At 39.5% G+C, this 13682-nt stretch overlaps 1 protein-coding gene across 4 annotated transcripts in view; it reads right to left on the bottom strand.

Moving 5' to 3' along the window:
• Positions 1-13682, bottom strand: part of Arhgap26 (Rho GTPase activating protein 26) — a 421874-nt gene that overhangs the window by 20770 nt on the left and 387422 nt on the right. For 2 of the 4 annotated variants that reach the window (XM_027927796.2, XM_071612272.1), the window contains exon 21: positions 739-849. The exons of 1 other annotated variant lie outside the window; for it this stretch is intronic. In XM_027927796.2, coding sequence (XP_027783597.1) covers positions 739-849 — 111 coding nt within the window. Of the gene's footprint in view, positions 1-573; positions 850-13682 lie in introns of all 4 variants that reach the window. One more of the 4 variants, XM_027927794.2, reaches the window with a different exon arrangement.

A 13682-nucleotide genomic window follows, 5' to 3' on the forward strand; every position in this document is an offset into this window, starting at 1 on the left:
GCGAGTGCTCAGGTTCATGACAGAGACAGAAGGCTGGGAGCCCAGATGGTTCCTGGAGTATACTGGAGGGCAAGGAGGCATAAGCCCTGAGCAATTTAAAGAGAAACTGCTTCCTGTCTGTCTTTTATTCTGTTATATTATCTTTTGCCCCATGGATCTGGTCTCAGTGATGAGGTGTCAGTGCTCATGGCCAGTGGCCCAACCCCACAAATAAATGTTGTCTGAGGCTACCTGATAAAAATGAGAGAAGGCCAGCATGCACCTCAGCACTGTTCCCTTGTATGTTATCTTATACTTATCTTATACCAAAGCAGAGAGCCAAAATGATTCATAGAGCCATCAAAAGAGGAGCTTATTCAGGAGGTGCCCTTTCCCCAAACTCTAGGCATCAGAGATTAATTCAACATGAGTTAAGGTTAGAAAGGGTGTGAAACATGTCATGCTGTTCATGCAAGTGGTCCCTTCTGGCTTTGGTCTCTTAGGATGGAACCACAGGAGAGTAGAGGAGGCCCCCATTGTCCCTGGCCAGCTTTGGATAAACGGGAACAGGTTGGTCATCATCCGTGGTTTTACCTGGAGTCTTCATGGACCGCTTCTTCTGGCCTGTCAAAAAGCAAGTGCAGGTTTGGATGGCAGGGAACAAAGTTGACGAGGAGGCTGAACACTGCATGAAGAGAGGACCAAGCCAATGAGAGAACAACGGCAGCAACAGAAAACCAAACAAACCCTGCAACAGACCTGACGGGGGATGAGTCGCTGGACGTGGATGAGGTGGGCATAGGGCTGGATGGCGCCGAGAACATGGGCCAAGATGGCGAGAGGGGTGAAGTTGGGCTTGGATTCGGGGGGCTGCAAGACAGAACAACCAGAAAACTCATCAGCACACACAGGGAAACCACAATGGGAGCATGGGAGGTTCATGGGAGGTTCATGGGAGGCCAAATGATGGGGCATTGGAGCAGAACACAGGAACACTAAAACCCAGGGACATGTGGTCAAGGCCAAGTCACATTTCTCCAGACCAGACCTTTGCATCTTCCAAGGAATTCCTGTTCTGTAATTCCTCGAAGCACAAACATGTCTCTTTGCCCAGCAGAACAAACTGCTTTCTAGGTGACAGGCACTTCTCCAATCATGTTCATGGTACCTCTGGCCATCGGTGGACAATGCCTGAAACCATATACCTGAGCTCCATATCCTATCACCAGCCTTGTTCCCACACAGGGCTAGCTTAGCACCAGCCTCAGCTCCCACTCTTATGGGAATGTTTTAAACTTATGTCTCAGCAGAAACGACCATTTTTTTTTTCTGGGCCACAAGGGCCAGAAAACAATTTCCTGTTTACATTTTTAACTGAATGGGCTATGTGTCATTAGAGATCCGAAGCACCGCATTAGAAACTCGATAGTGGATACGGACACACACCTCTTAGAAGGTGGTGTGCAAACACGGCTGCGTGCAGTTCCCTGGAGGTTTGCTCTCTAGGTTAGCAGTTTCTCCTTTCGTGGATTCTGGTGGGCATTTTGTTGCTTAAAGAAAAAGCCCCAGTGGTAAGGCAATTTGAAAAAGAAAAAAAAAGCACTGAAACCTTAAATCTGTCCATTTTGTTCTTTGATGGGTGGTTGATCAAAGATTTGAAGAGGAAAGGTTGAAATTACTCACTAAAATATGGCTTGTGGACTTTAATTGACCATACTAGCCCTTTGACTTATTTCCACAAATTATACAAACACTTGAAATCACCTTAAGTCCCAGATAGTGCAAACACCAAGGGCTGAGAAGACATGGAAACCAGTTGGCCGGAATGCTGCCTGCAGCCCCTGAGTCTCAGCTGACTGCTGGGCTGTTCAGACCAAGCACTTTATGGAGGTAAAAAAAAGACAGAAGTCTAATTCAAGGGGAGGAGACTTTCTAAGCAAGAACACATGTATGTTTTACTAAATGAGACTTCTCTAGGGTACACCAATTCAGAGGTGAGATTCTATAATGGCCCTAATTACCTATTGTTGTAACATAAACACCTTTGGAAACATACAGGAAAAATCTATTTCATAAGTTCATTAGATATCCTCAGATGAATCTGATGAAACGTTCATTAAATGCCATTATGTGTATTATATTTCTAGAATACAAATTCCATAACAGCAGGGATTTTTCCCTTTTGCTTATCGTTGTATCTCAATGTCTAAAATAGTACATTACAGGTATTCAATAAGTAATTGGTGAGTAAATTAGTGAATCTCATTTAACATGACCCCACAAGCCTGCAAACAGGCACTATTTAAATTGCCATTTCACAAATGTGAAAACTTGGGCTAACATGAGGCTTGCCTCAGGACAGCCACCCTGTAAGTGACAAGGCTGAGGTTCAAATCCCAATCCCCAAGCTCAGGGCTCTTTTACCAGTGTACTGTCTCTGGGACAACTGGTCTTGCTGAGTGCCTCAAAGCTGTGCTGAGCTTCTTTACAGACCTAGTCATAGCATTAACAACTTTTTTTTTTTTTTTTAACCACTGATTTCTGAATTTCCTGTATATGCTACCACACCTGCAAGGGAGCATGAGAATGCAGCCACGGACAGATTCAATAAGACTCCACACATTGTAAATTCCAACAAACTCCAGGATCCTGCCTCTAGTGTTCTGTCTGGTAGATTCATATAGCAAATGGAATTCATATAAGGGAAGAAATTCAATTCAGTGTATGATTCTTTAAATTTTTTTTTTCTCAATCTAGCAAAGACTTGTCATTGAGTCCCTAGAATGATCATGACAATAAGTGGAATTTGCCAAGATCCTTGACTTCAAAGAGCTGAAAATATATCTGACAAGATGGGGCAAATTAAAAAAAAACAATTGTAATATAAAACAGCAAGATCCATGAGCTAATGGATAAGTCACTCTATTATTAGTGTAATACCTGTTCCCGCTCGACTCAGTCTAGTCCTGGAGCAGTGTTGCCTCACTTCCACTGTAGTCCTCAGCACAGTGTTGGCAAGAGAGGGCTTACTTTCTCAGTCCCCTCATTTGACCCTGCCCCACTAGATAATGTCCTAAGAGGCAAGGCCTGGCAATGACTACAGCCCAGGCACCCAAGTCTGACCAGGAATGATTTGGAGGTTTGAAAACAGCCCAGTCCTAGAGGCCTAGGGGCCTGGACTAATCTGTTCCTTTGGTCAGTGGTTGCCACAGGATAACTAACAAGTCTTTATATCTTTTTTTAAAAAATGATTTTTATATGTAGGAAACAAATTCAGCTTCCTATCCCGTCTGTACCAAGAATTATGCCTTTGGCTAAAGGCAGAAGTGGGAACCTAGTCAAGAACACACGTGGGTTCTGAGTGTTTTCTCATATCATCATTATATATAAATGGTTCTTGGCCAGTAGGACAGGGCTGAAAGCATGGGGGGTGTGGCTGGAATGCAAGGTATGCGTAACTACTCTGAGTTAGTCGTCAATCCCCATGTCAATTGCCATAGTATCAACTGCTATTTTTAACAACTAACAGAACTTCATTTGTTTGTGTTTTAGCCACAGCAATAACATTTATTTGCTATGAAATGACCACAATTTAAAAATTCATTACCGCTACATTTGAGTTAGTGTAAACAATAAAATGCACACTCCCTGGTACTTCTATTTTTAAAACACTAAAGGAATTATGACTTTTGTTTACTTGTACTTCACAGACATGTCATAAATGTCCCTATCAATAATATTAGTGCACATTTTATATACTACAATGATGCTCATACCAACAGGTGGCCTATCTACATAAAAATACTCCTCCAAGAGACACAGAGCATATTACATTTTAGTGTTGATGCAACTCAAACAACATATAAGTGGAATAAAAGAGGTACAGGGATGAGGATAATGGTCTAAGACTGTACAATGTTAAGTTTTCCCTTCACTACAGCAGTATCTGGCTATAATTTGCTTAAAAATGACAGCAATTGACAAAAAACTCACTCCATAAAAATCCCAAGCAAAACAGGCTAATAAAAAAATGTTCAATTTCATTCTTGGCTCTAAAACCTTCAGTATCAAATTCTCAAACTTTTGTTCCCATTAATGAGGCCAAAGGTATCAAAATTAAAGTTAAGATAGGAGAAATAACTTTGTAACTACAGTTTTAGCAGATGACCTCTAAAACCCTCCCTACAACCCTCAGTTCAGCCTGGTATTTTGGAGTTCAACACCCCAGCACCCTAAGTACTCCTGGGGTACTCCTGGGGTCCTGCCAGGACCCTCATCAAAGCCCAACTATAGCAACAATGACAACAGCTTTAACTTTAGCATGGATGGAACATTTGCTGGTCTGGTTTGCATCCAACTGGAAGGCTTGCATCAGATCCAGTTTGCTGGCCCACAGAGTCCCCAGAAGGAGTCAGACAGTCCCAGTCAGTTCCTCTGACATTCACTGGACAGTGAAAGAATAACGGTTAGGAAGATAAGGCTAAAAGCCTTGGCAGCATGCAGGGCTGTGGCCGATAGTTAAAGCACAGTGTGTAGCAATATCATCAGCTTGACACCCTTCTGTGGTGACTCATTTGAATGATGGAACGTCTGGTGTACCAGCCAGGGCATGCCTGCCATGCTGTGGACGGGGCTGCCCAGGCAAGCTCCCAATTTGAAGATGAATATGGCAGACCCTCTCTGGTCTCCTCAACACAGTCATGGAGCTGGTACAAGAAGAGTGCTCTTACTGGAGAGGTAAGCTGACCATTACGAAGAAAGATAATTTTTCTATATTCTGATAATCGAAATTATAGTCAGCTTGGTAGGAATTGAAAAGTATGAAAAGGCAAGGAGAAAAATAATAAAGTTAATAGTGACAATAGCGTCCCCCTCACTTTTGGGGGGCATAATGCTCCATATGTAGTTAATAGCTGTTTTTTTAAAATCATTTAATAAATAACAAAAATTTCCCATGTCATTAAATAGCATTTGATATTGCATTTTAAAGTGGCTACAGACTATTGTACAGTACACTCTGATTTATGTAACCATTCACTCATTGTGTACATTCAGATCACTACCCCCCTTTAACTATTATAAACAGTGCTGCAATCATATCCTTGTAGAGGATCACTGTCTGTATCACCGATTGTTTCCTTAGCATAAATTCCTGGAAGTAAAATTAGTGGGTCAAAGGCTAGGAGCTGCTTTTAAGGGTCTTGATATATCCTGCAAATAGCTTTTCAAAAAATCCTATCAAACTGCACTCCTACCAACACTGGGAATGCCTTCTCACTGTGACCCTACCAGCATTGAGCATTATCATTAAAACAAAAAAATAAAATAGAGAAAACCTAGACCAACTTTCTTTTCCCCTTAGTTTATGAAGGTTACGTTGGATTCTTCTCTTTCCTGGCATTTTGAATGATGTACAATTGAATACAATTCCCTTCCTGTGTTCTGTTTCTACCTGGAAGCAATGTTTAATTTTCCAAAGGGCATTCTGCCAAGAAAGTAGTTTGGGAGGGAGACAAGTATAGATGGACAGAGAAACAGACAAGCACAACCTGGAATGTCAGACACCTGGCCTGATGGTGTGTCTGCTCCCAGAGAAGCAGGGAGTGGTGGGTATGTAGCTCAACAGAGGACTCTCCAAGACAGGGCTAAGTAGGAGGAAGGAGGTACACAGGGAGGGGAAGAGTCTTGTGCCAGCATCACACTATGGAGAAGACATAAAATCAGCATTTACACCGCTTTGGGCAAGCAATGGCCCATCATCTGCAGTATGGGTTCCTGGTCACTTCTTTCAGGCCTGGGCTGAAGATCCTGTCAGATCACTGGAACAGAGCTGACCTTAATGATCCATCTTCCTTCCTTCCTGATTAGACTTGGAATTGGGGATGATGCCATTATATCCAAGGGGAACTACTTTCAACTTCTCCCTCTGTCACCATAACGAGAGATAAGAAAACATTTCATGAAAAATCTTTGTATTTTTATCTGATCTATTCCTAGATCAGTGAATTCTTCCTTGAAAAATATCCCTTTATGTCTTGACTTAAGGTCTACATAAAAAGAAAAGGGAAGTCAAAACTTCAGCCATCAAAAAAGGGTCAAAAGGAACACTGATTAAATGAAGTAGTGGTACGTCAGAGCAAATGATACAACAACGAATTTTTTACCTCTTGGGAATTTAAAAACATATCTTCCTTAATGTATGTCCACTCAAGCTTCTATAACAGAGAAGTCATATATACTTACCAACTTTCAGTTTGTGCTTTTCAATTTTAAAAGTGGAAAAAAATCCACGTGCCTCAAGCTTCATTGTTCTGTGTTCTTTTCTGACAATTACTAAGTATGCACATGTGTTTACACAGATTCTTTCCCCTCATCTAATATAATTTAATATGCATTTTTATTCATACAAAGGCAGTTCTGTTTCTTATTTAATAATATTAACTGGTGAAATCCCCGTAGGACTGTAACAATTGTAGGCAGTTGCTTTTTAAAATACTTTAAAAATAATTTCGCTAAGGCAGGGGATGTAGCTCAGTAGTAAAGCACTTGCCTACCATGTGTGAGGCCATGGGTTTGATCCCAAGCATGTCCTAAATAAATAAATAAAATAAAGTTTGACTAATCTACAATGTAGTGGTTCTCTTTTCCAGCTTTTTAAAAACAATTCTGAAGTAAAAGTTTCAAATCAATTTTAAACTCAGATGGTATGGGTGGGAATGGTGAGTAATTCCACAATTTAAACAAAATATGTAATCTTATAATAGGGCATCTGCTATCCTTAGGTTTCCCCCAGTTGCTAATTTGAATCTTCTCACATAGCATAATACAGAAATACAAGGTAGAGAGAAAAGCTCTGGATTTGAAATAAAGATGTTTGGACAACAGTTCTGGTTCAATTGCTCTTTGTCTAGGGAAAAAAAATCTCAAGGGAAAGGACCAGAAAGGTTAAATTGGCCCAAATGCCTCTACTGTTCGTGTGGCACACAAAACTTATTGAGCTTAGTATTATTTCCTATTGAACAAGGTTTAGCCTCTCAATGTTTTTCAATAACACACTCAGGTATATCAGAATTGGTTCCCAACAGAAAACATATTTATTCTCTTTCAACTACACAATTTCACAAGTTATGAAATTATTTGTAAAATAATGCTAAAGTACTTTGGGGGCACTACAAAATGTCTATATGATAGCATTTGCTGTCTCCCAAGATTTGAATGGTTGATAATAAATCCTAATACCTCCCTACAAGGCATATTACTATCTTAAATTGAGCACAGTTACAATTGTCATTCTGTATAAAATGAAGATACTGTGCTTGCAAAACCAAATTCACTCACTGTGACATAAAAATAAAAGGAAAGATACAGTGCTGGAGGATTGGATTGAATCTTTCACTGTTCTAAGACCTAACTTAACAGTCACCATTCTAATGCCAGAGGTGGGTAAATGTGATTCCTAAATAAAATCTGGAAGCATGAAGCTGTATCTTTTCTAGGGGGCTGAGAATGGAGAAATGGGGACACAGACATTCACTTTTTATTTTATATTTGTTTACACTGTTTGGAAGTTATTTTCATAGACCTATTCATTTAATAAGGATAGTAGAAAGTGCTTTTCTAAAAACAGAGCTAGAATAATTGAATATGGAAAAAAAATGACCCAGGACTCCCTACCTCACACCACACAAATCAAATGACTTCCAAATGGATTACAGATCTAAATACCAAAGGCAAACAATAAAAATGGTAGAGGAAAACAATCAGGTACATGGGGGTAGGATTTATCCAGCAGAGCATAAAGAGGACTAACTGTAAGGGAAAATACTGATATACTTGACTATATTAAAATATTAACATTTATCAAAAGACAATATTAAAAGAGTAAAAAAGTTAGTCTGTAACATGTAAATTAATAAAGGGCTCATAGCTAGACTATATAAAGAACTTCCACTGGTCAGTAAGAATATGACAAGCAAGTGGGAAATAGGCAAGAAACTTGAACAGGGACATTAAAAGCGAAAACTCAAAAGAAATGGTGCTCAACTCTTCTATAATGCAGGAAATACAGATTAAAAGCACAATAAGATGATACTATACACCCACTAGAATGACTAAGTAACATCAAAATAGTGAAAATACCAGGTGATTATGGAGATAGAACATCTGAAACTCTTTTGCGGAAGGAGGAGTATACACTGCTACAACCATTTTGAAGAATAGAGTGGCATAATCTAGCAAAGGTGAGGATACCTTTTTCTATGACCCAGCGGCTCCATGCTCAGATCCACACCTAGAGGAATGTGCACACATGTCCCTAGAGGGGACAATGTACAAGGATGTGTGGAGGAAAGGATTTGGAGAAGTAAAAACTGGAAACCCAAATGTCAGCAAAAATAGAATGAAAAAAATAATTTTCGTATATTGCTACAATGGTACCCTCTATCACAAAGAAAATGAAAGAACTCCAGGTATATGAATGACTCTTAAAATGGTTGAGCAAAAGAAGCCAGACTCAAAAAATAATAACATATTACTTTTAGGGGTACATACAGTCTATCCTCATGATTTTCAGATTCCTAACTTACAAATTCAATTATTCTTTAAAATGCCTCTGAACCCCCTACCCCCAAATAAACACTTGGGTGCTTTGAAGGTCATTTGAGGACATGAACAGAGCAGTGAAAAACTTGAGTCACCCAATATACGTGACAGGTCAAATGCAGCGAGGCTCTGCCTTCTGGTTCCAGTGTCCTTTTGAGGTCTATTTAGTGCCACATTTTTGTGCTCTTTTATTGGAGATTTTGTTTTGTTTGAAATGCCCGCCCCCTACCAGCCCATAGCTGAAGCCTATCTGGTGCTCTTTAGCCCAAGAAGGCTGTCATGTGCCTTGCAGAGAAAATACATGTTAGATAAGCTTCATTCAGGCAGGAGAGATAGCACTGCTGGTCTTGAGTACAACATTAATAAATCAACAATACCATTAAATAAGGTATCTTTTAAACAGAAATATAGATACAATTGTATCATTTAAGTTGAGGATGATGATGTAGGGATAAGAGGCTTGTGGGAACCATCCCCTGTAGTTCCCCTAGGAGCCAAGATTGGGTATTGGCTAATTCCGTGTTTGCAGTGACTCTGCAGAACATAACTGTGGTGAATTAGCATGAATCAACTACATTTAGAGGTAAAAATATAAGTAAAAATAAGGAGTTGATTACTGTAAACATCAGATTAGTAATTACTGTGAGGAGGGAGAGGAGTGTGATAGGAGAGGAGGAAGCAAGAGATGGGACACTGGTGAGATTGTACTTCTCCCCTGGGTGTTGGTCACAGGGGTGTTTGCTAAAGAATAATTAGTTAAGCATTATGTTTATAGCTCATGTACTTTTTTTACATATATTAAAAACTCATACTTTTGGACACTAAGGATATCAACATATTAACAGCATTCATTCTCTTAGTAATGAGAATAAAGATAACTTGTATTCTTTATACTTTTTTTTCTTTTAAAAAGGTTTTATTATTTAGAGTAGTTTTTAGGTTTACAGCAAAATGGAGCAGAAACGATAGAGTGCCTACATACTTCCTGCCCCTATACATGCATACCCTTATACTTTAGAATATTTTCCACAATTAATACATTTGTGACCAAAAATGAATAAGTGTTGTTACAAAAATAATCTCCCCAGCCCATTCAAAGTATTAACTGTACTCTCTAGAAGAAGGGTGTGTGTTAGGGGCAAAAGATACTTTAGACTTTGTTGCACCAATCCATAGTTTAGGTTGTACAAGACAGCAGCTCCCAACTGATTCTGTTTCTCTGCTTTTTCAGTCATATGAAATCAACAAATATTTACTGAGCACCTTTTATGTGCAATAACTAATTCTTATATTCCACCTTTCTCACTAAGGAATTATGTTGACTATTTTAACTTTTTTTTAACTTTAGTAAAGTTATTATAGCAAATCAATGGTGCTCCCCTCCCCCAATCCCTTCCACTGGGGTACAGGGAAGTCCAGGAGGACATCTTTGATGCCCTGCTTTGAGTAGGCTGGACAATATGTTAACTACACTGTCTGTGACCCCTTGGCCATCTGGCATACTTTTCTATACAGTCTACTTTCAGGGAATATTTCCTGTTTGGGCTAGGGGGAGGAAAAGGAGGGTAAAGGATTTCATAAGAATCTAAATGTCCACGGCTGAAAACAAAAGAGAATCTAAAATTAGCATTGGTGGCCCAAGATACCTCAGCTTAGCAGTAACCCTGGGGAGAGGGGATTCCTCGAAAAACAAGCCTAAAATATTTCACTACATTCAGAAGTCAGAGCAATAGAAAAAAAAGCACTTCTGCCGAGGACAATGTCTAGGAGGGTTAAGTTAAATTCCTGCAAGCATACAAATCTAAGTCCGGATACCATGAAAGGCGTATGAGGCAGAGAGATAAGAAGAGATGAACTCTGGTGGAAAGGCCAACAGTCTCTGACTCCCTTTCTTTCCCCCAGGTGAATAGCTGACTTCCCTCTAATTCTGGTGTTTATTCAATAGTCTAAACATGTGGAAAATTGTTTCTGATCCGATTTCGACCTACTCAAGACTTCTTCTGCACTCTGTAAGTATCTTCCTTGCCTGGGCCTGCTCCTCCAGTATGACTGTACCTAAAACACATTTTCTCCCCATCATCTTGCTTGGCCTCCACGGTGGCTGGCACAGACTGCCAGGAAGGAACACAATCTTACCAGGCTTCAGGGCGATTTTTCACCCCTTGTTCCTTTGATTCTGAAGTGCTTATTGACTTGACTGGAAAACACTTTAAATGATTTTCCAGCAAGGTCACCCTTTCCACTGGAAAAAAAGAGTTTTAACATCTGTGAATAAAAACAAACCCAAGGAAACTGATTTTTATATTCCCCTCTAGTTCGTGTACTTCAAAACCAGTCCATCGAGAAGTCAATGAAAGCAAAGACAGCAAAACACCATTAATTCTCATCTCACAAAATTAGAATTTCTATTTGTTTCCAAACTTGAGGTAGATCCAAATTTACTCTAGAATCTTTTGAGTTACTAAGCAAATTTACAGGGGAAACAAGAATTTTCATGTAAATGCTTAATGAAACCATTCCTGTTGATCATTTCAAATTGCAAATCTAATGATGTCACTGTCTACTTAAAACACTTGGGAGCTTCCCTGTTGATAGTAGAACACAGCCTCCTCACCTGGAACACTCCATGAATCTCAAGCCCACTTTATTTACCTTTCACCATTCTGACTATCCTATGGTACATTCTAAGAACATGAACCTCCTAAACACATAGCTCACTAAATATTTGAATGTTGTTGAATGGGTAGCATTTTGCTTTCATAAACTTCCCATTACCTACTAAATGCAGCTGGATAGAATGGGATATGCAGGTACAGTTTATTCTTTCTTCTCAGCTTTCCCACTCCTCTTCCTCTGGTTGGGTAAGTTCTTGTTCACCCCAGAATTGAATGATTCCATTTATGTGATGTTCTTAAAAAGACACTGGTGGGTCCAGTCTCCCATGGATTTTACAGCAGGGATAGGCATGTTATCCAGTCTGGCCACAGTGACTGGTTCAAGGATGGACATGTAACTTAACATCATTCATTCATGGGGTCTAATACATAAATGATGTTCTTTCTTGATCTTATACCTAAATGTATTGGCTTAGGGGGACCAGAGCTCTTTTTGCATATTATATAGCAAACATATATATGCAAAATGAAGTCTTGAAAGAAGGGAAGATGACCCAAGCAAAAATAATTTGGGCTCCTGGATCCAATTGTGCTTAAGGATAGACCTATCCTGAGACCTTCTAAAATGTATGCTCAAAACTGCCAATTTTCCCCCAAGGAAAAAGCAAGATAGGTTTCCCTCATTTGAAGGTCTCTCATGATAAGCCCCCATGCTCCTCTCAGTAGTTGTCACGTGTCTTCATTTCCCCAGGATTCTCTAGATGGGCAAACTTTTTCTGAAGGGACCATGAAGTAACTAGTTAAAATTATAAACCAAGAGTCAAAACTGAGGAGAGTAAGTAGGTACTTTATATAACCATTTCAAATGTTAACTGCCTAACAGTGGAAAAACATTCTTATCTCACAAACCATAAACCCAATAAACAGACACCTGCCCAGATCAGGCACAAGGGCCTTAGTTCGCCACCTCCATTCTTGTCACACTGGCACTAGTCGACCTGTGCTGTGGGCATACCTCAAGCTTTCCAATTTCCATGTTCCTGCAGTGCTGCTGTTTACACCTTCAGTGTCTCCTCCCTGCCCCTCACCACAGCCCAGCCACTTATATTCCTATATTCCATCCAAAGGCTGTTTCAAATGCCACCTCCTTCCTGAGTCTTCTTTGATATCACAACGAGTTACATCTTTCTCCTTTGAAGCCTCAAGGACTATGATTTTCTTCCAGTCTTGACCCTACCTTGTACTGTCGTTATTTTACCACTTTTCTATCTCTTATGTACTGTGAATATTTAATAAGCCTTTCTGGAAGGGACCATATTCAAAGGCTGTATTTAAAAAAAGAAAAAGACTTCTCAGGATCAAAGTCAAAAGTTGAGGCAAAGGAAATATGAGTCCACCAGAAACCAAGGGCAAGACTGCTGGCAGTCAGGGAAGCCAGGCTTCTGCATCAGAATCGCCTGACGTAAAACAGCACTATTCTCACATGGCCTTGTCAGGACAGCTGCACAGACAGCCCCTGGTTTGTGCACCGAAGATGATTATGTTCAACAAATACTACTGGTGGGGAGTTTTGGACATTGTTTTTCTGTTGTAGGGAGGGAGACAGGCACGCTGGATGAATTCCTATGTTCTAGCACTCAATTTCAGTCACTCATTGGCTTCCTTTTTCACGATGAATGGGTAATGTTACCCACTCTCAGTCACACACACCTCAGTCTCAGGACTTCTGCCTTATCTGTGAGTCACCTATGTTGTTAAAATACAATGTTTTCTTAATATTTGTCTGTAAATTGATCACCTTAACAAAACGTAAACATCGACTTTAGTCCATTCTAAATAGTAAAAACTCATTGTTATTAAGATAAGGAAAAAAGTTCATCCATGCACCATTTAAAATCATTATGGGTATCTCAGTGCCACAAGGCTCATATTTTGAAAATTTCTATTCTCAGCCATCAATAATTAGAGTTAAATTAACTAATAAAAAAGTTTCTCTTCACTCAGGCAAAGTATTTAGTCATTTCATATTTTTCCATCTTAATTTTGATATCATGTGTCTCTATTACTCGCTAATAAGGATAACAAAAATCAACATTGATGAAGGTGGGCACAGTGGACACACCTATAAATTCAGTGATTTGGGAGGTTGAGGGAGGAGAATCCCAAGTTTGAGGTCAGACTTGGCGGATTTGGGGGTATAGCTCAGTGGCAAAGGGCCCCTGGGTTCAATTCCTAGTACCAAAAAGTAAAATTAAAAAAAAAATTAAAAATTATGGAAAACTTACTATTCCCAGGAGAGTTTAAAACAGGTTTGTTGAGGAACAATTTACAAACCACGAAATTAACCCACATTAAGTGTACAAATTTTAGTACACTAATAAAATTCTATAACCATCACCTATATCTAGTTTTACAATATTTTAAAAACTAGATATAGGTGATAACCTATAAAATTCCTTTTTTGAGGGGAAAAAAAAAGTCCCTTTG

This window comes from Marmota flaviventris, chromosome 5 (assembly GCF_047511675.1).
Source record: "Marmota flaviventris isolate mMarFla1 chromosome 5, mMarFla1.hap1, whole genome shotgun sequence".
Lineage (NCBI taxonomy): Eukaryota > Metazoa > Chordata > Mammalia > Rodentia > Sciuridae > Marmota > Marmota flaviventris.